The sequence below is a fragment of the Lichenostomus cassidix genome, chromosome 2 (genome assembly GCF_008360975.1).
Source record: "Lichenostomus cassidix isolate B80296 chromosome 2, HeHo_3.0, whole genome shotgun sequence".
Classification (NCBI taxonomy): Eukaryota; Metazoa; Chordata; class Aves; order Passeriformes; family Meliphagidae; genus Lichenostomus; species Lichenostomus cassidix.
Window position 1 is genome coordinate 9,138,599 of NC_139482.1, and position 20,086 is coordinate 9,158,684.

At 40.6% G+C, this 20,086-nt stretch overlaps 1 protein-coding gene across 1 annotated transcript in view; it reads right to left on the reverse strand.

Moving 5' to 3' along the window:
• Positions 1-13,725, reverse strand: part of PTPRN2 (protein tyrosine phosphatase receptor type N2) — a 634,777-nt gene extending 621,052 nt beyond the window's left edge. The window contains exon 1 of the mRNA XM_085050284.1: positions 13,448-13,725. Within this exon, the coding sequence (XP_084906410.1) occupies positions 13,448-13,583 (136 nt within the window). The 5' untranslated portion in view covers positions 13,584-13,725. The remainder of the gene's footprint in view (positions 1-13,447) is intronic.
• Between the last annotated feature and the right edge of the window lie 6,361 nt (positions 13,726-20,086).

Genomic DNA, 20,086 nt, shown 5'->3' on the forward strand with positions numbered 1-20,086 from the left:
CATTAGCAGCTCACTAGAAAAAAATCCATTGAATTTTGTTTCTTATGAAATATTACTTTTTCAGGGCCTAATGAGCAAATACTAAGGTAATTTTTGATTCACAATTACTGTGAATATTTTTTTTTCCTATTTTTTTTTCCAAGGAAAGTTTCTGAATACCTGCACCTAGAATCTTCGCCCACATCAGAACTGTTCTATCATTCTTCACAATACTCTCAGCACTGCAGTCTCCCATCAGTGTGTACCAGGCATTATTCAGGGCAGCTATTTGTGCTTACTCAGTTTGCTCTTCTCAAAAGGAGCAAACCATATAAAGAGCTGTATCAAATTAAACCAAAACCATTCTCTGACAGAAATCAGTAGCATTTGCTGGGGGAAACAAGGTAAGAATGGGGCAATAGATCATAACACATTGGTGTGACCTTCCCAGTTGCCATGCATCCATCACTAGAATATCCTCAGATCTACCAGGCCTCATACCAGCCTGGAGACCTGATATACCAGCAGTGTCCCTCATGAGATCCAAGGAAAAGCAGAATCATCACTCTATTAATATTTTAAAGCCTCATATAGTGAATGGCAAAATACTACAAGGTAAGATTATTAAAGAAAAGTCACTATCTGAAATCATCCCTTTTGTCTTTGCACCACTTCACTATTTTCTGGTAATTCATCTAACAAATACCATACGTGACTTTGAAAAAAATTCATACTGTGAAATCTGGAAGATTCAGTCAAGAAGGATACTAAAGCTTTTTGTCAAATCTGAAAAATACTACTTTTCTGTTGCTGCACTAACATCTTCCTAACAAGCCCTTTAAATTTAAACTCTGTCTTAAGAGAGTTCTAGGTCAAGTCAAAAAGCACACTCAAGCTCTTCAGAGGAATCCAGTTCATATTCAGCATGGGTAAGAAGGCAACAGAAAAGGTGAACTAAAGTTTTTGCCTATTTCCATAATGACTTCTCACTTGCTGTGGTCTGTCCTACTTTCATTCCCCTTAGCCACCCGGTACTCTCTCTTCTGAGGAGAGAATTCTCAGTTGCCTCTAAGGGAAATTTCCTAGTAATTTTTTTATCCTAGAGCAACTTATCATCTTCATTTAAAAAAAAAAAAAAAAAAAAAGCTTACATTTGCAAAAAGATATATTTGCAGAAATAAGTTTTCACCTCCTGAGATGAAACCAAGACTAAAAAGCTATTTCCAATTTGTCACATATGGAGAATAACTACACCTAGATAATATATGAACTGAGAAATTGCAGAGTGAATACAAAATTCATTCATGAGGCACCTGGGGATTCTGACAGGAATTTGTATTTATTTTTTCTTTAACTATGCAATTATCTCACTGGTCTGCAAGGTAAGGTCCAGAGCTCAAGTCATTCTTCTGGGGAAGCACTGGCAATATGCATCCTGAGGATCATCTTTGGAAAAGGAGGAAAAACCTCTTTCAGTTTTCACGCAGTTGTAAAGCATCAGTTAGAGGATTTTTGACACCAATCTGGTTTCAGAGAAATATTCAGCTCATTTGCATCTTCCCAACTGTAGGTTTCACAGTCCTTCCCAGATGTCAGCACACACCTACTCATTGGAGAAGAATGAAACCCAAACCTTCTTGCTCATCTAGATTTGTGCCATATAAATTTTTAAAAAGAAAATTAAATACACAAAGTATTTTTATTGCACAAGGCACTCCAAACAGCAGATTCAAGGCAATTTTAGGAATTTCTATCTAGTTTCATTTTAGAAACCCTGTTCTAATTATATTATGTGGAAATGCAATGAATTCCTTGAGTAACCTTAAACATGTACACAAGTGACAGCACTATGAAGTTTGAATTATAGGCTTTTCTAGTGTGTAAAATTTTGATGCCATCAAAGTGCTCAGTTACTGAAGAAATTAGTGAAATAAAGGTTCAGATTACAAAAATTCAAGGAATAATCAAAACTGCTGTGACCTATCTTCTTCCATGATAAAAGCAAAAAGGGTGAACACTCACACTTACTAAGTGACAACAGCATTTACTTATAGTTGGGCACATGCTTAACTCTTTGCATTGGCAATCAGAAACAAAATTAAACAGACAGACTTAATCATAGCTTTCAGGTAATAAACTATTACAGAAATAGCTCTCCTTTGATTTATGAAGTGAAAAAATATCATCATAATACCTGACATACATTATTCACAACTGAAATGTGACTAAAAATAAATTATTAATAAATATAATGTAAAATACTGTGGAATGAAGAAGTGCTAAGAAACTACTGAAATCAATCTATTTCCAAAGGAGCTGCCAGTTCAACTTTCACTTACAAAGACTAGGAAAAAGAGCTTTTGCATGCTGACTCCAACATAACAAATAATATTAGAGTACCCTGACTCCCAGGTTAATAATGTGTATTCAGGAAGTGTTGTATTGGCAGTCTGTAAATGGTTCAGGGGGTTCTTTTTTGTTTGGTTTTTTTTTTCTCAAACTGGTATTTAGTTGACATCTGTACAAGTGGGAAGGGCTTTCCAAAGGCTCCATGGCAATGACAAAGCTGGTCGAGCACAGCTCTGTTAGCACAGCTGAGAGTAGCTGAAGGGCTGGAAGGTGGGTAAAAATCCCAGGTATCAATGAACCTTCTCTCCACAGAAACCACACTAGAAAGGCAGGTTCTTCACATAAAGTCAGCACCCATTTTGGAGGATGAGACTTCACCAAAAATAATCTGTCTCTGGGAAATGGAATTAAGCATTCTGATAATTATTTACTCTGACAGTCTGGTAAAGATTACAGGTGAACTCTGCACAGAGTAGAATACTTGCTTGTCATTTGGACATGAACATTGTCTGAAGAGTGACTTCGGTGTGGCTGGCAGAACACTGCCCTCTGTTTTGCAGAGTGACAGTCCCAAAGAAGGTAACACTCACACTCCATTCTATGGGATCAGGGCTGTAAAATGGAACACCACCAAACCACCAAAGCCCATCCTTTGGCAAGAAGAATCCCCACATTGAGAAGAATTAAGCAGAGTATTTTTGTCAAATAGAAGGAAAACATGGGAGCTCCTGAGCCAAGTCTATCTTCCAGACTGCAACAGAGAGAATGGAAAACTGACCAGAAAGAAAATGTTCAAATATTTATTTGGCAATGCTTTGTCTTAAATAGAGCTAAACATGTTCTATAAAATCAGGCAAGCCCTATTTAAATATTTAGTGTATTAAATCACCTTAAGTCCAGGAACCTTGGACTAATATCAGTGACATCAAAAGGAACTGAACCTTCAACCCTTCTAATTTACACCAAACAGAAACAAATTCAGGAAAACTGGTGCAGTTACTCATTAAATGCTGTATTTTATATACCTCTCCTGATAGAAGAGTCTCCTTGTTCAGGGATGAACTTTCCTCTGAAAGCAACTTGGTATTATTCTAATACCAGATGGACAAAAAGAAACATACTGAATGACAATAAATCCACTCCATTAAAACAGTGTTATGTGGCCAAACATACATACACATAAATTCAGATTCTGGCAGTTTCTTGTGGAGACTTAGGTGAAGCTCATTCCCTTTATATGTACTGCTATTTAATTTATTCTCTCTGGCATGAACCTCCCTAAACTTCAACAGGAAGAAGCACAACCACACTCCTTTTACAACCTGCATAGCCACCCCATCAGTGGGTAGCTGATCCTTTCAGAGCTCTTCCCTACCTGCTAAACTGTGAAAATAGTTCCATAATCTGAAGAGGACAACGTATTGTTCTAGAATTCTCCCAAGTAATTCTTCAATTAGGAAAGTTTGACAACTGGGTGTGACCAGTTCCTTCATTCAAGCTGAATCAGATCCTCCATCAAAGCTGTGTGTTCCACTTTCTGAAACGCCAGCCATTTGACAGCTGTTTATTCTCAAGCCTGTGTGTTGTGCCCATTTCCTCCTCCCTGCTCAGTTATTTACTTTCAGATTACAAACTCGTTAGAGCAGGTGTTACTCAGAGAAACAAAAGCAAATGGACAGAAAATAACCCGCCCTCATCTGTAGATCTTTGTTGGGTAGCATAAAACCCAGCACATATAGTACTAAAACAACCTTCCCATTCTGCTTTTCAAAAGCCACTTGATTATAGCATTATAAATTTTATATTGTCTGAAAGTGTGAGTGATTGCTCCCTAGGAACATGATTGTTTTATTTTTCTGCAGCTCGTAAGATGGAAATTCACCAGATAGCATCAGTTAACTTTGGATTTTCCTTCAAAATTTCGGTTTTCATTATTGTGGCATTTATTCTGAATATACAATCTTTATGGCTGTTTTTTTCCCTTGGAATTCACCCCCTGCATGTAATGTATGTTGGTAAACTGTAATTATGAGCTGACCTAGTTAACTAATATGAACTTCCAGGTAGGTAGTACTAACAAGAATACTTTTAAAACTTTATAATTTAGGTAAGACAAATTTGCAGAACCCGACCCGTTTTCAAGACCAAAAAAAAAAAAAAACACAGCCAAACAGATACTTCTTATTATAGACCAAGCAAAAAACAAAATCTAAGGAATACTCTGTGCTGAATAATTTTTGGGAGGCAGTTATCTCTGTCAACTGTGTCACTAAATGCTACCTAATGCTACCTAAATGCTTGATGATATTTACCTTGGTATCTTGTTTTCATTAATATCCAGCTATCTCCAAACAGTCATGACAGATAACTAATTCCCAAATTTCCCTTTCCCCTCCTTTTTTACTTCAATTAGGACATTAAAGTAAGAAGTGGGATAGTCACCAGTGACTAAATCCATCTCCAACAAATGGAAGGAGTTGTATAACTCACAGGGTTATGCCATGAAAATAAGAACTAGTGTTTAGCTGAGAAGCTGGGCTGAGAGCTGTGGCCAGATCACAGAAGAGGATTGTATGATAATTTGCTAGTTAGAGTAAGGCATTGACTGAATACATACTGAGACTACTGAGCTTTGCTGAAATCTAGAACAGGAAGGAAGATTCCATGAGTAATAGCTCACTGAAGATATTTGATAGTTAACATCTATCATATTGGATATGAAATAAAGCTAAAACATAAATATTTTATATATAAAGTATTCCGCACTACAAATTAAAATTATAACAAATCATTATGTCAAGAGAAATAAACAATATAATGTACACATTCTTTTAAAAAATAGAACAGACATTCATATTCTTTGGTGGTGATTTATACACATTAATCAAGGCCTCTAATCTTTGATGCTACTTTTTAAATTCAGCACTAAAGAGCAAATACAATGTAATGTCTGACTTATAAACCTACACTGTAAGAGAGGCCAAGTTAATAGGAGACTATCTTTTATACAGACACAAGTCAAGGTTTCATGCCATAGAGAGCACATGAGGAACAGTGGCATGAACTAATGCTATCCCCAAAATCCATCTCCCTGTTGCCATTTCATGGACACCAGCACTGCTTGCAAGCAAGGCTGTGGTTTAGGTTCATTTTTTTTATTTAATCCAAACCAATATCCTTTGCAAAATCAAGATCAACAGTCACTGTCAGGAATACCATAAAATTTTGCTATTGCCATTCTGTACTGCAAAGCTGCAGGCTGACAGTAGTTGAATAAACTAGACAATCTCTTAACACAAATTCTTCCTCAGGCCTGAAGATGAGGCATGACCTTCCAGGTGAAGTAAAGCTGTTGCCTGAAACAACTGCTCTGAGTTTAACTGAATTGTATTAACCAACTAAAAAAGTTGCAGAGAAAAGACAACTTCTGCTTTTGGTGCAGAGCAGAACAGTAAGAAGAGAAGAGGTTATAATATCTTTACCCCTTTTAGGGCAGCAACAGACAGACACACATCTCCTGCAGAATTATGTGAGCAGAAGATTTCTGAGTGCCAGAAATTCAAAACACCTCATTCAGCATCCAAGATTGATTTTCATAAAGTATTTTGTAGAATATGTAGATGTTCACATTTAGAGATCAAAGATAATTGGGGAAGAGGGAATAAAAATGGGGGTTTTACATGTATCTGCATATTTTCTGATTTTTGTTCAACTTTGTATGTTTATTGCAGTGTGTGTTTGGTCCCTGCTGCATTGTTTTCTATGGGGACATCTGGAAGTATGTGACATTTTGGGAGGCACATCTATCTCTGCACATTACCTTTTGCTTGCTGGCTGTGATTTCAAGCTTATGTAACCATTGTTGCACGCTGCTAAGCTATGACTGAAAGACAAGACCTTACACCCACTACAACCAGCTGTACTTCCCATAAAACTTCTAGTTACTCATTTTACATGCAAAAAAAGCTTGTTTAATCAATGTGTTACTTTGAAGCAAAATAGGTATGCATTGCAAAGCACTAACTCTCTGTCCAGAGAGACTGGGTATCAACAAACTATGTTTAGTATTTAAGTATATTATGCTGAAAAACTATAACAGAAAAACCACAGTAAGATGCAATAATTTCCTAAGCTACATCGCAAAAAATACCTTCTCAAAAGGAATAAAATCAATACAGTTAATTCCCTCAGATCTTTTCAGCAAAAAAAGCTCCCTAATTGTTGGAAGAGTAGAGCTCTGAATGGCAAACTGTCACTGGGAATGCAGTAGTGTATGGACACTGTGGAGTGCTTGAGGTAGATACAGAGCCCTTCCACCACTTCACAAGGAAAGTCCCTAAAACTCACATAAGAAACCTCACTGATCCTATGTGTACATTATCATCAATTCCCTTCATGCTTTCTCTTGGCTGTACAAAACTTGTTTCTTCATGGTCCCCTTCCTTCAGCTCTCCAATACCAGACTCCCATGCCTTTTTCTCTGTCTTGCCTGCAGACCTCCTGCTCATTTACCTTCATTTTTCTCTTTACTTGCTCATTCTGTTACGCCCATTTCTTTTCTGTCTCATTTGGAGGTCACCTTCATTAGTTTGCAATTATCAGAGGCTGATTTTCTGAGAAATTTTCTTTCAAGTATCACAAATATCCATTAGCCACCTCACTTGTCTCTGTCCCTTATGTGACAAACCTGCTTGACTACACACAGAACCTCTCTAAAGAGCTCACTTGCAAGACCTAGAGATCCCAAAAAGGTTCTGAAGCAATGTAGCAGGTGATCCTTAAGCAACCTAACTTTACTTGAAGCTACTTCATTAGTCTCACCTCAGTGGAGAAATAGAGGTGAATCACTCTCCAACGGTGTTTAGCTCTCCTCAAGTCTAACCTGAGCATCTCATTTCTGAAGAGCTGACATGCAGTACCTACCATTGTAGATATCTAGAGATCCATGCCCTAGCCCAGGAAATGTATTAAGATAATACTAAGTGGAAAGCAATAGCTGCACTCAGGGAGACATTTATCTGACCTATGTAAGATATGTACAGTTGGGTAAAATTAATTGAAATTTATAAGCTAGAAATAGGTTAAAAGGAGCCTAGAGTGATTAGCTCAATTAATTACATTTAGTTAGATGATTCCCAGCCCTTATATTAGGAAAAATAAATCCTTTCTATTCCCAGAGCAGTTTCTCATAGTGTACATGCATTTCTTGACTCCATTTTTTGCCACAGCTTTGGCCTGAAAGAATGAGTTAACAGTTCTATTTTGTAAATCCCTTATCCTTCTAGACACCTCCCTTCATTTTCTCATGCCTCAAGCTGGTCCACTGAACATCTCAGTTTTGCTGCTGCAGTTGACTGTCTCTTCCAAGAGAAAAAGTAACTCCATTTAGTCTTAAATTTACATCTTTACAGATCATGTACAACTCACTAATCTCTCTTTCTGATCTCCAGTTCTAAAGATTTAAACATCCACATTGCAACATGCCTCTCCCTATTCCTTGGCTTCTCTTCTGCTTGCTTCCCTCCAAACAAGAGCTTCTTCATTGCATTTCACCTGTTTACTCTTCAGTTGCAAATATAAAACTGTTTGACCAACAATATTACTCACTGCCTTCCTAGATTTACTAATAATGACCATGCTGAGCCCAACCAAATATACATTCAGCTCAGTATTCCTGTGATGGAAGCTAGCAGTGAACTTTGCTTCTTGGAGACTTTCCATCCTCTGCCAAATTTACCACCAAAACCAAATCAATCTTTTCTCCAGTTACTGAATGTCCTCCCAAATCTGCCTGTAAACACTAACACAGGTTTTATCAAGACATTAGATACAGTGATTTTTTTATTAATAAATTCAGAGATTTTAGCTAAATTTTAGGCTACACTCTCAGTGGGATTAGGCCAAAACATGTATCATTCTCAAGCAGCTGGCATATGCACTGCCTTTTGGCTTGCACAGTCCTCTTATGGATTTGGATCCATATGAATGATGGTAACCACCTACCCCTGAGCTCATGTTCTTACACTCTTTTTCCAGGCAGAGGAAACCTGACTGACACAGGGAGCTCAGCTCCTGCTTCTCAGTGAGCTCAGCACCCCCAGGGAGCTCAGCTGCCCTTTCCTCTCCATGGCACTCACCCCAGTGATGTCTGTAACCCACACTTCCCCGTACCAAAGCACACAGGCCACTGCCTATCTATCTGTCAGCAGTGTGTCAACATGACCTGCCCTGGGCTGCTCCAGCAGAACTGCCCACATGTTCCAGGATCTAACCACCAGGAGTAACGTCATCAATTCCCTCTCAGTAGGCTGGCTGACGTCATGGCACAGTGATGGTGGGGTAGTGGAGAATTCTCCTTTGACTTCACCGAATACAGAGAGGTGTTGGGGCACACTCAGGCAGGAAGCAGAGAGACAAGCTTATCTTGCCAAAAACTTTTCTGTTTTTGTCAGTAAGACAAACAAGAACACAAAACAACTCCCAAGAAATCCCATCCTGTGAAAAACTTTCAGAGCACCCTGAAATTGCCTTCTCTGACTGACAGAGAAATAGTTCCTGTCCACTTGAAACTTTGAACAAACACAAGTTATAGTAAAAAAGATATGGTAGAGCAGTCATGGCACAATGCCAAAAACATTAACGCATGTTCTTACCTGTAATTCAGTGGAACTGACAGATAGACATGCCTTGATATCAATCTACTTTCAAGCTGCTTTTTAATGTAACCGATCGCTTAAGAAACATTCCTAGGATATGCAAAAATATTTTTGATGAAGGGAAGAATCCAGTTTCAGTTTCCTGCACTCACTGTTCTGAGTACACAGCCTTGTCTTAATTAAATTATTTTCGTGTTGTTTTTATTTTCTAGTACTGTATCATAAATTACACTCCACTATCAATAATTACATCAAATAAAGATGGTATTAAAATACCTGAATGTCTATGAGAAGTTCCAAATTAATGGAACAGGAAAGTCAGGCAATTTTTTTGCACTGCACAGATGGTAACACTCTAATTCTCCTACTTTGTCAGCCAGTCTGCTACAAGCCTCAACCAGAATTTTGATCCAAATGCTACTGAAGTCAATGGAAAGGTTGACATTGACTTCAGTGAGCTTCAGCTCAATTGTTGCAAGAAGCAAAATTATTTTTTCACCTGCCCTACTCTTTATTCACTCTCTTGCAGTTTAAGAATCAACACTGGAGAAATGTTTTCTACCAATAGTAACTGAAGTCCCTGCTTTTACAGTCTCCTAATTCTGATCAATTTAGCCACTTGGAACCCCTAACCCACCTTTAAAATATTTTTTCAGTGGTTAAATATGCACACAGCACTTAGTGAAAGTACTAAAATTAACATGCAACATTTTTAAAGTCTTTGAGTAAACTTTCTATCCTCATTTACATTTAAATCCTAGGGAAATGTAAGACACTGTCTTTGCTCACTGTATGCGTCAAGAACTCACAGTTAAAGGTTTAGGAGTATATTTCATATTTATAAGCTGAAACGTGACTTGTCTTTTTGTTAGCAAGTTAAAAACTAAATTCACACTCATTTCACAGACAAAAATTCTGCCTGTGATCACTTGAATACAACTCTGAAGGAACTTTGACACGATGTATGGAAGAAATTTACGTTGAGCGTGGAACAAATGTTTCTGGAAATTTCCACAGCATATCAATGTACTCATTTAAGAGGAAAATGCATACTGAAAACTGGAACTGCACACAGCACAAAAGATCAAATTATATTGCAAAATTATATTCACTGAAGGTTATAAGCATCACTTTACACATTAGAGGTCAATGTGAAGGCACTGCAGCAAGCACATTTACTCTTTTCTGATATGTATGAGGACAATGTCTGCTATAAAGTGCCAGTGTTTTAGCGCTAATGAAAGGACATGATTAAGAATGTTCACAGCTTACTTTGTTATTGAGTTCTCCATCTCACCCAGCCTATCTAAAATGAAAATAAAGTACCACTGCAACTTTCTGAATCGATTAGTCTACTTAAAGAGCTCTACAATGAAAATACTTCAATATTTGGAGCTCCAGTTTTTAGTGAAGGTATTGCTTAGTGTTATGACCATCAACACAAGAATGAAATAACCCAAATCTCTGGAATTGAGCAAACATGATCAGGAAATATTTTTCAAAGATGGTTACTTTGTAAAACACTGAAAAACAAGTTTTATAATCTTAAATGAGCTGTGTCTTATAAATGAATAAAGATTTCTTTAGAATATTAAACTCCCAGGCCCAGTGTTTCATTAAAGACTTATGGATACTATTATGTACTCAGCTGAATTCTTTTTCTGTGGAAAAGGTAAGAATCTCTCCCCTGGCCTAGACCCAGGCAAGAAAAAGAGAGAGGGGAAAGACTGTACTTTTCCTTATTTGATCACACTTAAAATGTTACAATAATTCATCACAGAATGATGAATGATGAAAGGTAAATGTCAAGAAATGGAAGAATATGTGCTTCTGTTGGCAATAGCACCTTAGCAAAACACCTTCCCACAGGCACAATCTACAAAGTTTCATCAATTATATAGGCAGAAGAAGCAAAAATCCAAATCTTGTATCTTATTTAACTGTAAGTTTAAATCCTGTAATTTCTTAAACAATTTTGTAATTATGTTGCAAAATAAATAGGTCAACATTTGAAGACACTTTATTGGAAAGTGCAGACAAAAGCTGACCATATGAAAGAGGGAAAGAATGAAATTGGATAATACATCCTATGAAAGGGTAAAGGTCATGAACTTCTACTTCTGAAACAACTTTTAGGAAGAGTTTCTGAAATAATAGGGAAAAAACCCAATAAAATCTCTTTCTATAATTACTTTGCTTTCAAGGCAGTTTTCAGCACACATTCTAGACATCTCATAATGCATCTATCTGTATTCAATTTTCAATTAAAGAAGATGGGACTGTGCACAAGAAAAAACTAAAAAACATGTATAACCACAAACAATCCCAAAACTCGGATACCTTGTAAAATTACAGTGAAGTCTCCTGATAGTGTCTAAAAATTGTACTCTAAAATTGAACAGAATCTACTATAATAGTTTGAACTCAAGATTAATGAGATTTGAGAAACACTGGTCAATAAAAGAAATAAAGGAACTCTAAAGGAAGAGACAGCTAAAACTGTTTCACTTCCAGCAGTGCAAACATTTTCCTGCATCTTGTCAAACACAATCAATCCTTTCCCATCTTTCACAGAGATCCCTGAGATATCAGTTAGGTCCCTATCCCAGCAAGAAGTAGGAAGGCTCAGCTTGTTCTGCTGCTGTTGAAATGCCTCCAGATTATACATCCCAGACCGGTGGATTCACTGTGTAAAACCAAGGCTGCTCTTCCCCCACTCCCTTCCACGCAAGGACAGCCTGGGCTGGCAGGCAGGATCCTTGCTGAGGCAGGAGCACAGGGAAGCTGCAGGGAAGTAACAAACACACACACATTGTTTTTGTGTTTCAGCTACAACAGCCTGAAAATATACCCTGTGACCCAAGCTGATTTGCAGTTGGTGTTTAGGGAGAGAGAATCAAAATCTGACTACTTTGAAAGCTCAGTGCAGCCTATTGCATTATTAAAGGTAAAAATTACAGCTATTACTTTCAATATTTTTATGCAAGCTTTCTCTTCAGCAGATTAGGAGAAACAGTCTATATCTATAGCAACCAGGAGAAAGCAGGGATGGATAAATCCAGTCCAAACCATTTCTCCTTAAAACCTTGCATCACTACCTTCACTATAGCAAGCATAATAGCTCATTTTTATTGCCACTTGACTGAAGTCTCATTAAAAACATGGTCAGCTGATTTTAATTCCTTCTTAATAAACAGAATGTTCATGACGGAAACTGCACTCCTCTGGAAGGCTTCCTTTGTTTCTTAAAGGAATTTTTTTTGTCTTAGGAAAAGATTTCTTAGGGATAGTTTGTTTAGCTGTCACTCTGTGATCTCCATAACCACCCTAAGTAAGTATTAAAATGGGAAAAAATACAGAATTCTCCCAGTCATGACCTTCTTGACTTAAAATGAGCTTCGGGAAGATACTGTAAGTGAAATGAAACTGACTCTATTAATAGATATTAATATTAATATTAATAGACAATTCAGGTGAGCATGCAGTGCTGAGTGTCTCAGTGCAAGGAAAGGACTGCCAGGGAGACTGTCACAGGAGAATTGCATCGATTTTAAACACACAGAGTTTGTTTTCGGGATCCCTTCATGCCGTTGTGGGTCATTTCGCAGGTGAGGATGTTCAGTGCAGATGGCACCTTTGAAATGAAGGAGTCGGGCGAGAATATCTCACCAGAAAGCTGCTGTTTAATGGTCTGCATGGGCAGCTCTGGGGATGCTCTGAGAGCTCGGAAAGAGCCTTAACCCCGAGCCAGCGCTGACTGCCGCCTCCAGCAGCACGAGTTGGAGGGGAGACTCCACCAAAGGCTGCAGCTGGGGGTTTGTGGCCAGGGATTTCCTGTCTCCTCCACATAGAAGAGCAGTTCAGCGGGCTGAATCCAACAAGCGGGGAGAAGGCTTAGATATGTGAAGGCTGGAAGCATTTTCGGGGACTGGCCACTGGCGCACCGCGATTTGCGGGGCCTCGTGCGCCCCGGAGGAAGTTTTCAGCGTGTGGGAACAGCGGGGGAGAGCAGCCCCGCCGAGGGTCCCCCGGGACGGGACACGGGGCTGGGCAGGGGCTGAGGGGGCAGGAGGAACGAGGCGTCGGGAGCCGGTCGTGAAGGACCGGGGGACGGGCACAGGCAGCGGGAGGCGGTGCTCAGGCGCCGGCGGACGGGGCCGCTTAGCCGGAGCCGGCCGTGAGGGACGGGAGGACGGAGCTCCGTGTCCGGAGCCGGCGGTGAGGGACGGGCAGACCGGCCCCTTCGGCGGAGCCGGTGCCGCGGGACGAGCGGACGGGCCCCTCGCGGTGCGCCGAGCGGGCGCGGCCGCCGGGGCCCTGCCGAGCCGCCTGCGGGGAAGCTGCCGGGCAGCAGCGCGGGGACGGCGCGGCCGCGCTCCCTGCCAGCTCCGCGCTCCCTGCCGAGCCGCGCTCCCCGCCAGCCCCGCGCCCCCCGCCAGCCCCGCGCCCCTCGCCCCACTCACCGATCCGCGCCTCGGCGGCGGCCCCCGCGGAGGGCGGCTGGATGCGCGGGGCGGCGGCGAGCACCTGCGGCAGCGGCGGCGGCAGCAGCAGCAGCACCAGCAGCAGCGGGAGGACGGAGCCGAGCGCGCCCATCATGCCTGGCCCATCGCATGCCCCGCTCCCCTGCCCGCCGCCGCCAGCCCTCACTCCATGCCGCCCGCCCGCCCTGTGCCTCCCGCGGCCGCTCCCCGGCTCCGGCAGCCGCAGCAGATTCAACACCCAGGACAGCGACCAGCGCCGCCCGCCCCCGGCCCCGCCCCGGCCCGGCCCGCCCGGCAGCCGTGAGGGGGGAGCGCTCCGCTCCGCTCCGCTCCGCCCTGCCCGCCCGCCGGGACCGCGGGAAGCGGCTGTGCCCCGGCGAGGACAGCGCTGGGGCTCCCCTGGCCCCCTGGCCCTCGCCGGCCCTGGCGGAGGCCGAGATCCTGCCCGCTTCCTCTGGCAGCCCCGCAAAGATGGCTGGGCACGGAAGGGAGTTGGTGTGCCTGTTCCGCACACCTGTGCGGGGGAACAATGGAGCCGGGCAGGGGCAATGGCCGTGAACTAAAACACCAGAAGTTTCACCTCAGCAAGAGGGAGAACTTCTTTACGTGAGGGTGGCAGAGCACTGGAACAGGCTGCCCACGGAGGTCATGGAGTGACACTCTCTGGAGACATTTCAAAACCTCCAGGACATGTTCTGTATCACCTGCTATGGTGACCCTGTCTTGGCAGGGAGGTTGGACAAAGGGATCTCCAGATGTTCCTTCCAACCCTAAGAATTCTGGGATTCTGTGACACCAGTCCACCCTATCAAAGTTTTGTTCTGAAACATGTGCCAGCTGGATGGATCCTCCCTGTGGCCTCCTCAGGTTTGTGTACCAATGCTTTCTCCGAGAAAATTACTCAATTTCCCAAAGGATTTTATGAGCCCTCAGATACACACCTCTGTGAGTTTGCCTGGGAGACATCCACATGGGTGACATGTTCATCCTCTGCCTCCTGTCCCCAAATCACTTGAGTGGGAGCATCAGTAGGCTGCCAGGAAGGATCAGCAGTCTCAGGCACAAGCCCATGGAGTCCCTCCTGGTTCACAGGCTCTCCTTTTCTCAGGAACTCATTGTAACAACATTCAGCCTTTAACACAGCAGTCACAGCCACCAAGGTGACACAGAACAGGTGCCGTGTCTCCTGGCAGGGAAAGTGGTTTTGACCAGGACAGCCAGCTCCATGCCACACCAAGTTAGTGGCATTGTAGTCCCAGCCCCCTCCATCACCCAAACATCTGCTTTATTCCTCTCGTAAGTTTCAGATTCCTCCGACCTTCTTCATACTTTAGGTAAACAGATGCAAAAAAAGGCAATACTTTATTCAGAAAACAAAAATGTCAAAAAAATCTAGTGATAGTGGATGGTCTTTTCAAATATTTCTGTTCTTGAGGTCTGTCACACGACCGTTTATGTCTTTCAGGGGAGTGGTTTCACTAAGCCAAAAGATCCCTTTACCTCAGAAAAATCAATTTTGACGGCACTGAGAGAAATCTGAGCACTAAAGGGGGAGAAACAAAAAAGGGGGAAAAGCATTCTGTGGAAAGGACAAGATGAGAAATGAAAGTGCTGAAACATAAATTAGTATATTCTCATGGGTTATGCAAACCATCTGGCTTTAAAAGCTAGTAGTGGGAACAAGGAAAAAGGTCATCAGAATTAGCAGAGAACTGCAAAAGAACTGAAGGTAAGAAAGGAGCAAATGGCAGGCACAGCGAGAGAACAAGTTGTACGTCAAAATACAAAACAGCAGTGATATTACTGGAAGTGAGTGCAGCTCTGCAAGGAATGATTTGCATAGTTCCTGTGAATTTATGATCAAATACTATGCAGATTTTTAAAGGAAATTAAAATTCTCATAGCCACTCTGTGCAGAGGATTAGCAAAATAATGACATTTGTTCAAAAGCATTTGAAGCAATGTGAAAATCAGGAGAGAAAAGGCATTCATCGAAGACAGGAAGAAATCCTTGAATGTACAAATTTAGTAAAGACAGGACTCAGGTGTCAAGGAAAGAATAAAGAGTCCATCAGTAGGTGAATTAGGCATTTAGAAATAACTCAAGTAGTAATTCTAAGGACTGGAGAGAGCAAGGCATTCCCTACTTGGCTGTATTTTACAGTTTTATAGTAGGCTTCACCTAACAAAGATACACAGACCTGTCTTAAAACCCCAGGAGCAGACAGATTGCAGTAATGTGTATTAGGTATAATGAATTTTGTTAATGAAGTGTAAAAACTGCAAGACTTGAGTCTGTGTGCAAATTAGATGAAAAAGAGTATCACAGTGTAAATAACATATCACATGCAGGTTACTTGCTGGTTCACAGTCATTTTGTCAAGACAATTATCAGTGCCAAGGTTTTCAATAGTTTGTATAATAATTTAAGCCTCCATGTTTAGGTCTACAAACCTTGTGGGGTTGTTTTGATTGTGGTTTTTCTTATCATATTTTCAGTAAGTTTCTGAACTGTGGAAAAAAAATCCTAAAGTATGAAGGCAATTTGTGAAAATTTCTAGAAAGACTAGAGAAATTAATCCATTCCTGAAATCAGGGATGTTGTGGGCTCAAACAGAACTGTAGGATGTGGTAGTTTTGAAAAAGTTGTATCAGCAAATTATTTCTGTAAGGGCATATTTAAATCTTTTTGGTAAGGGATTCTAAAGATATTGAATGGTGGCTGAGAGGGTAGAATATCAGCTCTCCCTTGCTAATGTGTCCAGAGGTGAGTGTGAGGCTTCATGAAAGAATGACATTGGAAATTATAGAAGTGAAAATTTCAGCTCAGTGAATAACACATTGAGGTTTAGCATGTCCTTAATTGCTGGAGCTAAGTCTTTTTATGATACCCATTTAGATGTGAAAAACATGCTAGGCAAAGTAAAAGGAGAGCAGGATAATCTATATGGTTTTATGCATGTGAAAGATTTACATCCTTATCCATGGTAACCACAGCTGAACAGGAGTTTTTCAAGGGAACACTTTTCTGCTGGAAAATGCTATGTTGTCTGACTAAGGTTTTTCATGAGACATATACATGTTTTAATCAAAAATCCACCAGTAAGGGCTAGAAAAAAAGATCCAGGAGGGGCCAGAAATAATCCCAGGATGGCTATTTAGCCCAGTAGCCAGGACACAAGATTTTACAAGTTCAAATTGTTGCTCTGGTTGATTCAAAAACATGAACTAACCACTGGATATTTAGGTCAGCCTCTCTCAATTTCACTGGGCTGCTCAAGATCATATTAAAAGCAAACAGCATGGCTAGAAAAGACCTTGTAGGTAGTAGTTTAGCATGGAACAGGCAAGAAGATGATTATAGAATTTATTTTGTCAATTTAATACTGTTTAGAATGAAATATTAGGAGTAGTGAATTAATCAGCTGGAAACTGAGTTAATGGTAGAATATTTTAGAGATGTAAGAACAAAAAGTGCCAAAATTACAGGAACCAAACACTAGTTGGGTGTAAAAAAGAAGATAAACATAAGATTTAGTTAAAATAGAACAGAGGATTCATTTAAAGTAGAACATTGCCAGAGAATAAGTTAGGCATAAATATACACAAAGGGAAAATACTCTTAATACTTGTCTATTTATAAATAATTGTGATCTGAATAAAAAGTTGTAAAGAGGATTTAAATAATATGGGATAGTTACAGGCTAAGTGTAAGAATTTACAATGCAAAGGTAACACCTGAGTTTTACTGTGTACTTAGTTACTGAGGTTGTGTTTGAAAGCCTTTGCAGGTCTGTTTTTTCACCTGTGTGACTGTAGAAATTGTATCTGTGTATTTGTACCAGAGAGAAGTGCATGTTTTGTCTCAGGATCACCAAGCTATTTGTCAGTTTATCCAAGTATAAAGAAGAGCCTGAACAAAAGGTCAGTTCCAGCTATGCTAAATACACTCTACCTGCACAGACAAACAAGCCCTTAGAGAAAAAAGCAGCATTAAAATTACCTTCTTCATTTTCTTTCTTCCTCTCATCCCCCTGTACCTTCTATCCCCACCACCCCTCTCCCACCCCCCAAATCAAGGCTCCTGAGCACATTAATTGCAGATCATTTGTCCTGCTAATGGGCCCAAAGTCCATAGGGAACAGTACCTATCAGGCAGTTTATCTCAGATCCAGTAACCTAGATATCTTGGCAGAGCTTTAAGATGTATTGGGGGTTAAGGGTGAAAGAAGAGAGAAAGAGATAGAGAGGCTTGTGTTATATCTGTGCCCAGACAAGACAGAATTTGTACTATTGTATTATTTACATATTCTGGCTTGAGAGGATGTAGGTAAAATATTCAAAGCCTGTGGATGTATCTACAGACACAAAGGGAGATTTGAAGGCTCTGATGCCCCTCTAACGTTCACCATGTTTTTCTGAGGGCAGAAAGAGCTGCTTGAGCAGCAGTAATCCTCCTGCACCTTGTGTGTGATTTGAGGACTTCTTTCACAAGGCTGTGAAAAATGAAGCTGGAAAAACCATCTCTGGAGCCACCTCTTGGAGTGCCATGGTTACAGGAGGAGCAGCACCAATTGCCACTTCTCAGGCTGTTGGTGTGAGCAGCCACAAACTCTGCTCTGGCCAGGGTGATCTTGCAGAGACACTCTAACAGTGACTGCAGAATTGGTCACACATTTATATCCTGGCATGTTTTAGTTACATTTATTCACTATTGTTGATGGAAAGTTTAAAGTCACAATATTCAAATATATTATATTCAAATTACCTGAGGGGGGTATTGCTACTGTATTGCAGAGGCTGTAAATAGCCCTTGGTATTAAAAAGTATGAACAAAGTTTAATAGAAATTTTGTACAATGCAGTTAACAAGTATCTTCATTTACTCATGTATGTTGAAGAAGTACAGGTGTGGTTATACAGCTCTGTGTATTTGATCCTTTCAATAAGAAAAAAATGTATCGTTTATTTCATGTATATTTTTAAAATACAGAACTAAAATAGGTAATATTTTAAAGCAATTAAGAAGGAAGGACTTTACTCTGCAATAGTGATAAGCAATATGTCCAAAAAGCCATCCAGTGCCTGAGACACTAAGAGTGTTTAAAGGATGAGAAGCTCTATAGAAGCCTGGATTACTGGGAGCTAAAGTCATAACACTCTCTCCATAGCAGTACAAATGCTCACCTAAATTTCAATTTGGTGGTTGTATTCCGAATTCAGGCACAAAGTTTTAGGACAAAGGAATAGAAGGTTCCTAAAGGGAAAAACCTTTAACTGGTGTGAAAAGGTGTAGTCCAAGGTCATATCAGCAGTGGCTGTGGTCTTTGTTTTTCAATTGTTGAATATTTCATAGTGTAACTAAACGTACTTGAAAGTATTTTAGCTTTCAATACAGAAATTACCATTTTCCAGTATTTTTCATTTAATGTCTAAAAAACTAGCAGAGCCTTTGAAATTTTTTAATTAATTCATACTAAATTCAGTTTAGCATGAAAAATATTTGCAGGGTCTAGAAGATATCAGGCTGCTTGATGGAAGACAGTGGTATGATTAACTTTATTTTAGCAATTCAGTTGTATCTAAGAATGATGTTGTCTGGCTGTTCTCAGCTATTTTAAAGCTTTTCTTCTTGTTTCCAAGATTCTGTTAGAAAATGTCTTTACTCTGGTGCACACTAAAAGTTTTACTCTAGATATTTCAGCATCACTGAGGAACAGGAGTTCAATACAGAGCCAGAAGGAAAAATCCTAGAGAACTGTGCAAGTGCACAGCTGATAGAGTTTCAAAAAGGAAGGGGAAAAAAAAGAAAAAGTAGGTTGATTTTAGTTACAACTGCTAAGCTGTGAGCCAGTCTTTTATTCCCTGTGCTGTAGCTGAATGATAATGGTTTTTATGTGTTGCTGGAAAGGAGCCTAAAGTGGAATGTTCAAGGCCTAAGAGATGAAATGCAGCTAGAGAAAATTACCAGTGAGAATAGCAGGAGATGTGGCTTACATTAACTGAAGACCTAAACATCTCTGTATATGAGTGCCCAGGGCTGGTTTCTAAGGCTATAGGAAGCCTTGGTACCAGACCAGCCACTCTGTGCATGTGTGGGGAAAATTTCCATAATCTCTCCTGCTGATTTGCCAGGGATGCTGGAGAGAGCAGCTTCTGGTAATGTAGGCATTTGCAGGTCTGGATTGAACCCAAATTCGTTTAAGATTCATCTAAAATTCTAGCTGACTTGTTCAAATACCACTTATGGTGATACCTACAGGAAACAACTGAAGCTGAAGCTGTGTTTTGTGTGAAGCTGTTGGAAGAGAAGGCAAAGGTGGAATGAAGCAAGTAACAATGTGTGGATGTCCAGAAGCTGTGAAGAACAGACCACTGGTGTCTCAAGGCAGGGATACAGGAACTGATGAATCCAACTCTGAGGCCATTCTGACATCTTTATATCTGGTGTCAAGCTATAAAAGGGAATTTGTGCTTCCCTGGGAGAGGGATGGCCTCTGTGAGAACAAACACAGGTGACTGATGTGCTCTAGAGCTGAGTCTCTTTTACTGAGAAAGGCTTTATTTCCTGCTAATAACCACCATCATCTCAGTTCAAACCAGGCTGAACTGTGACTGG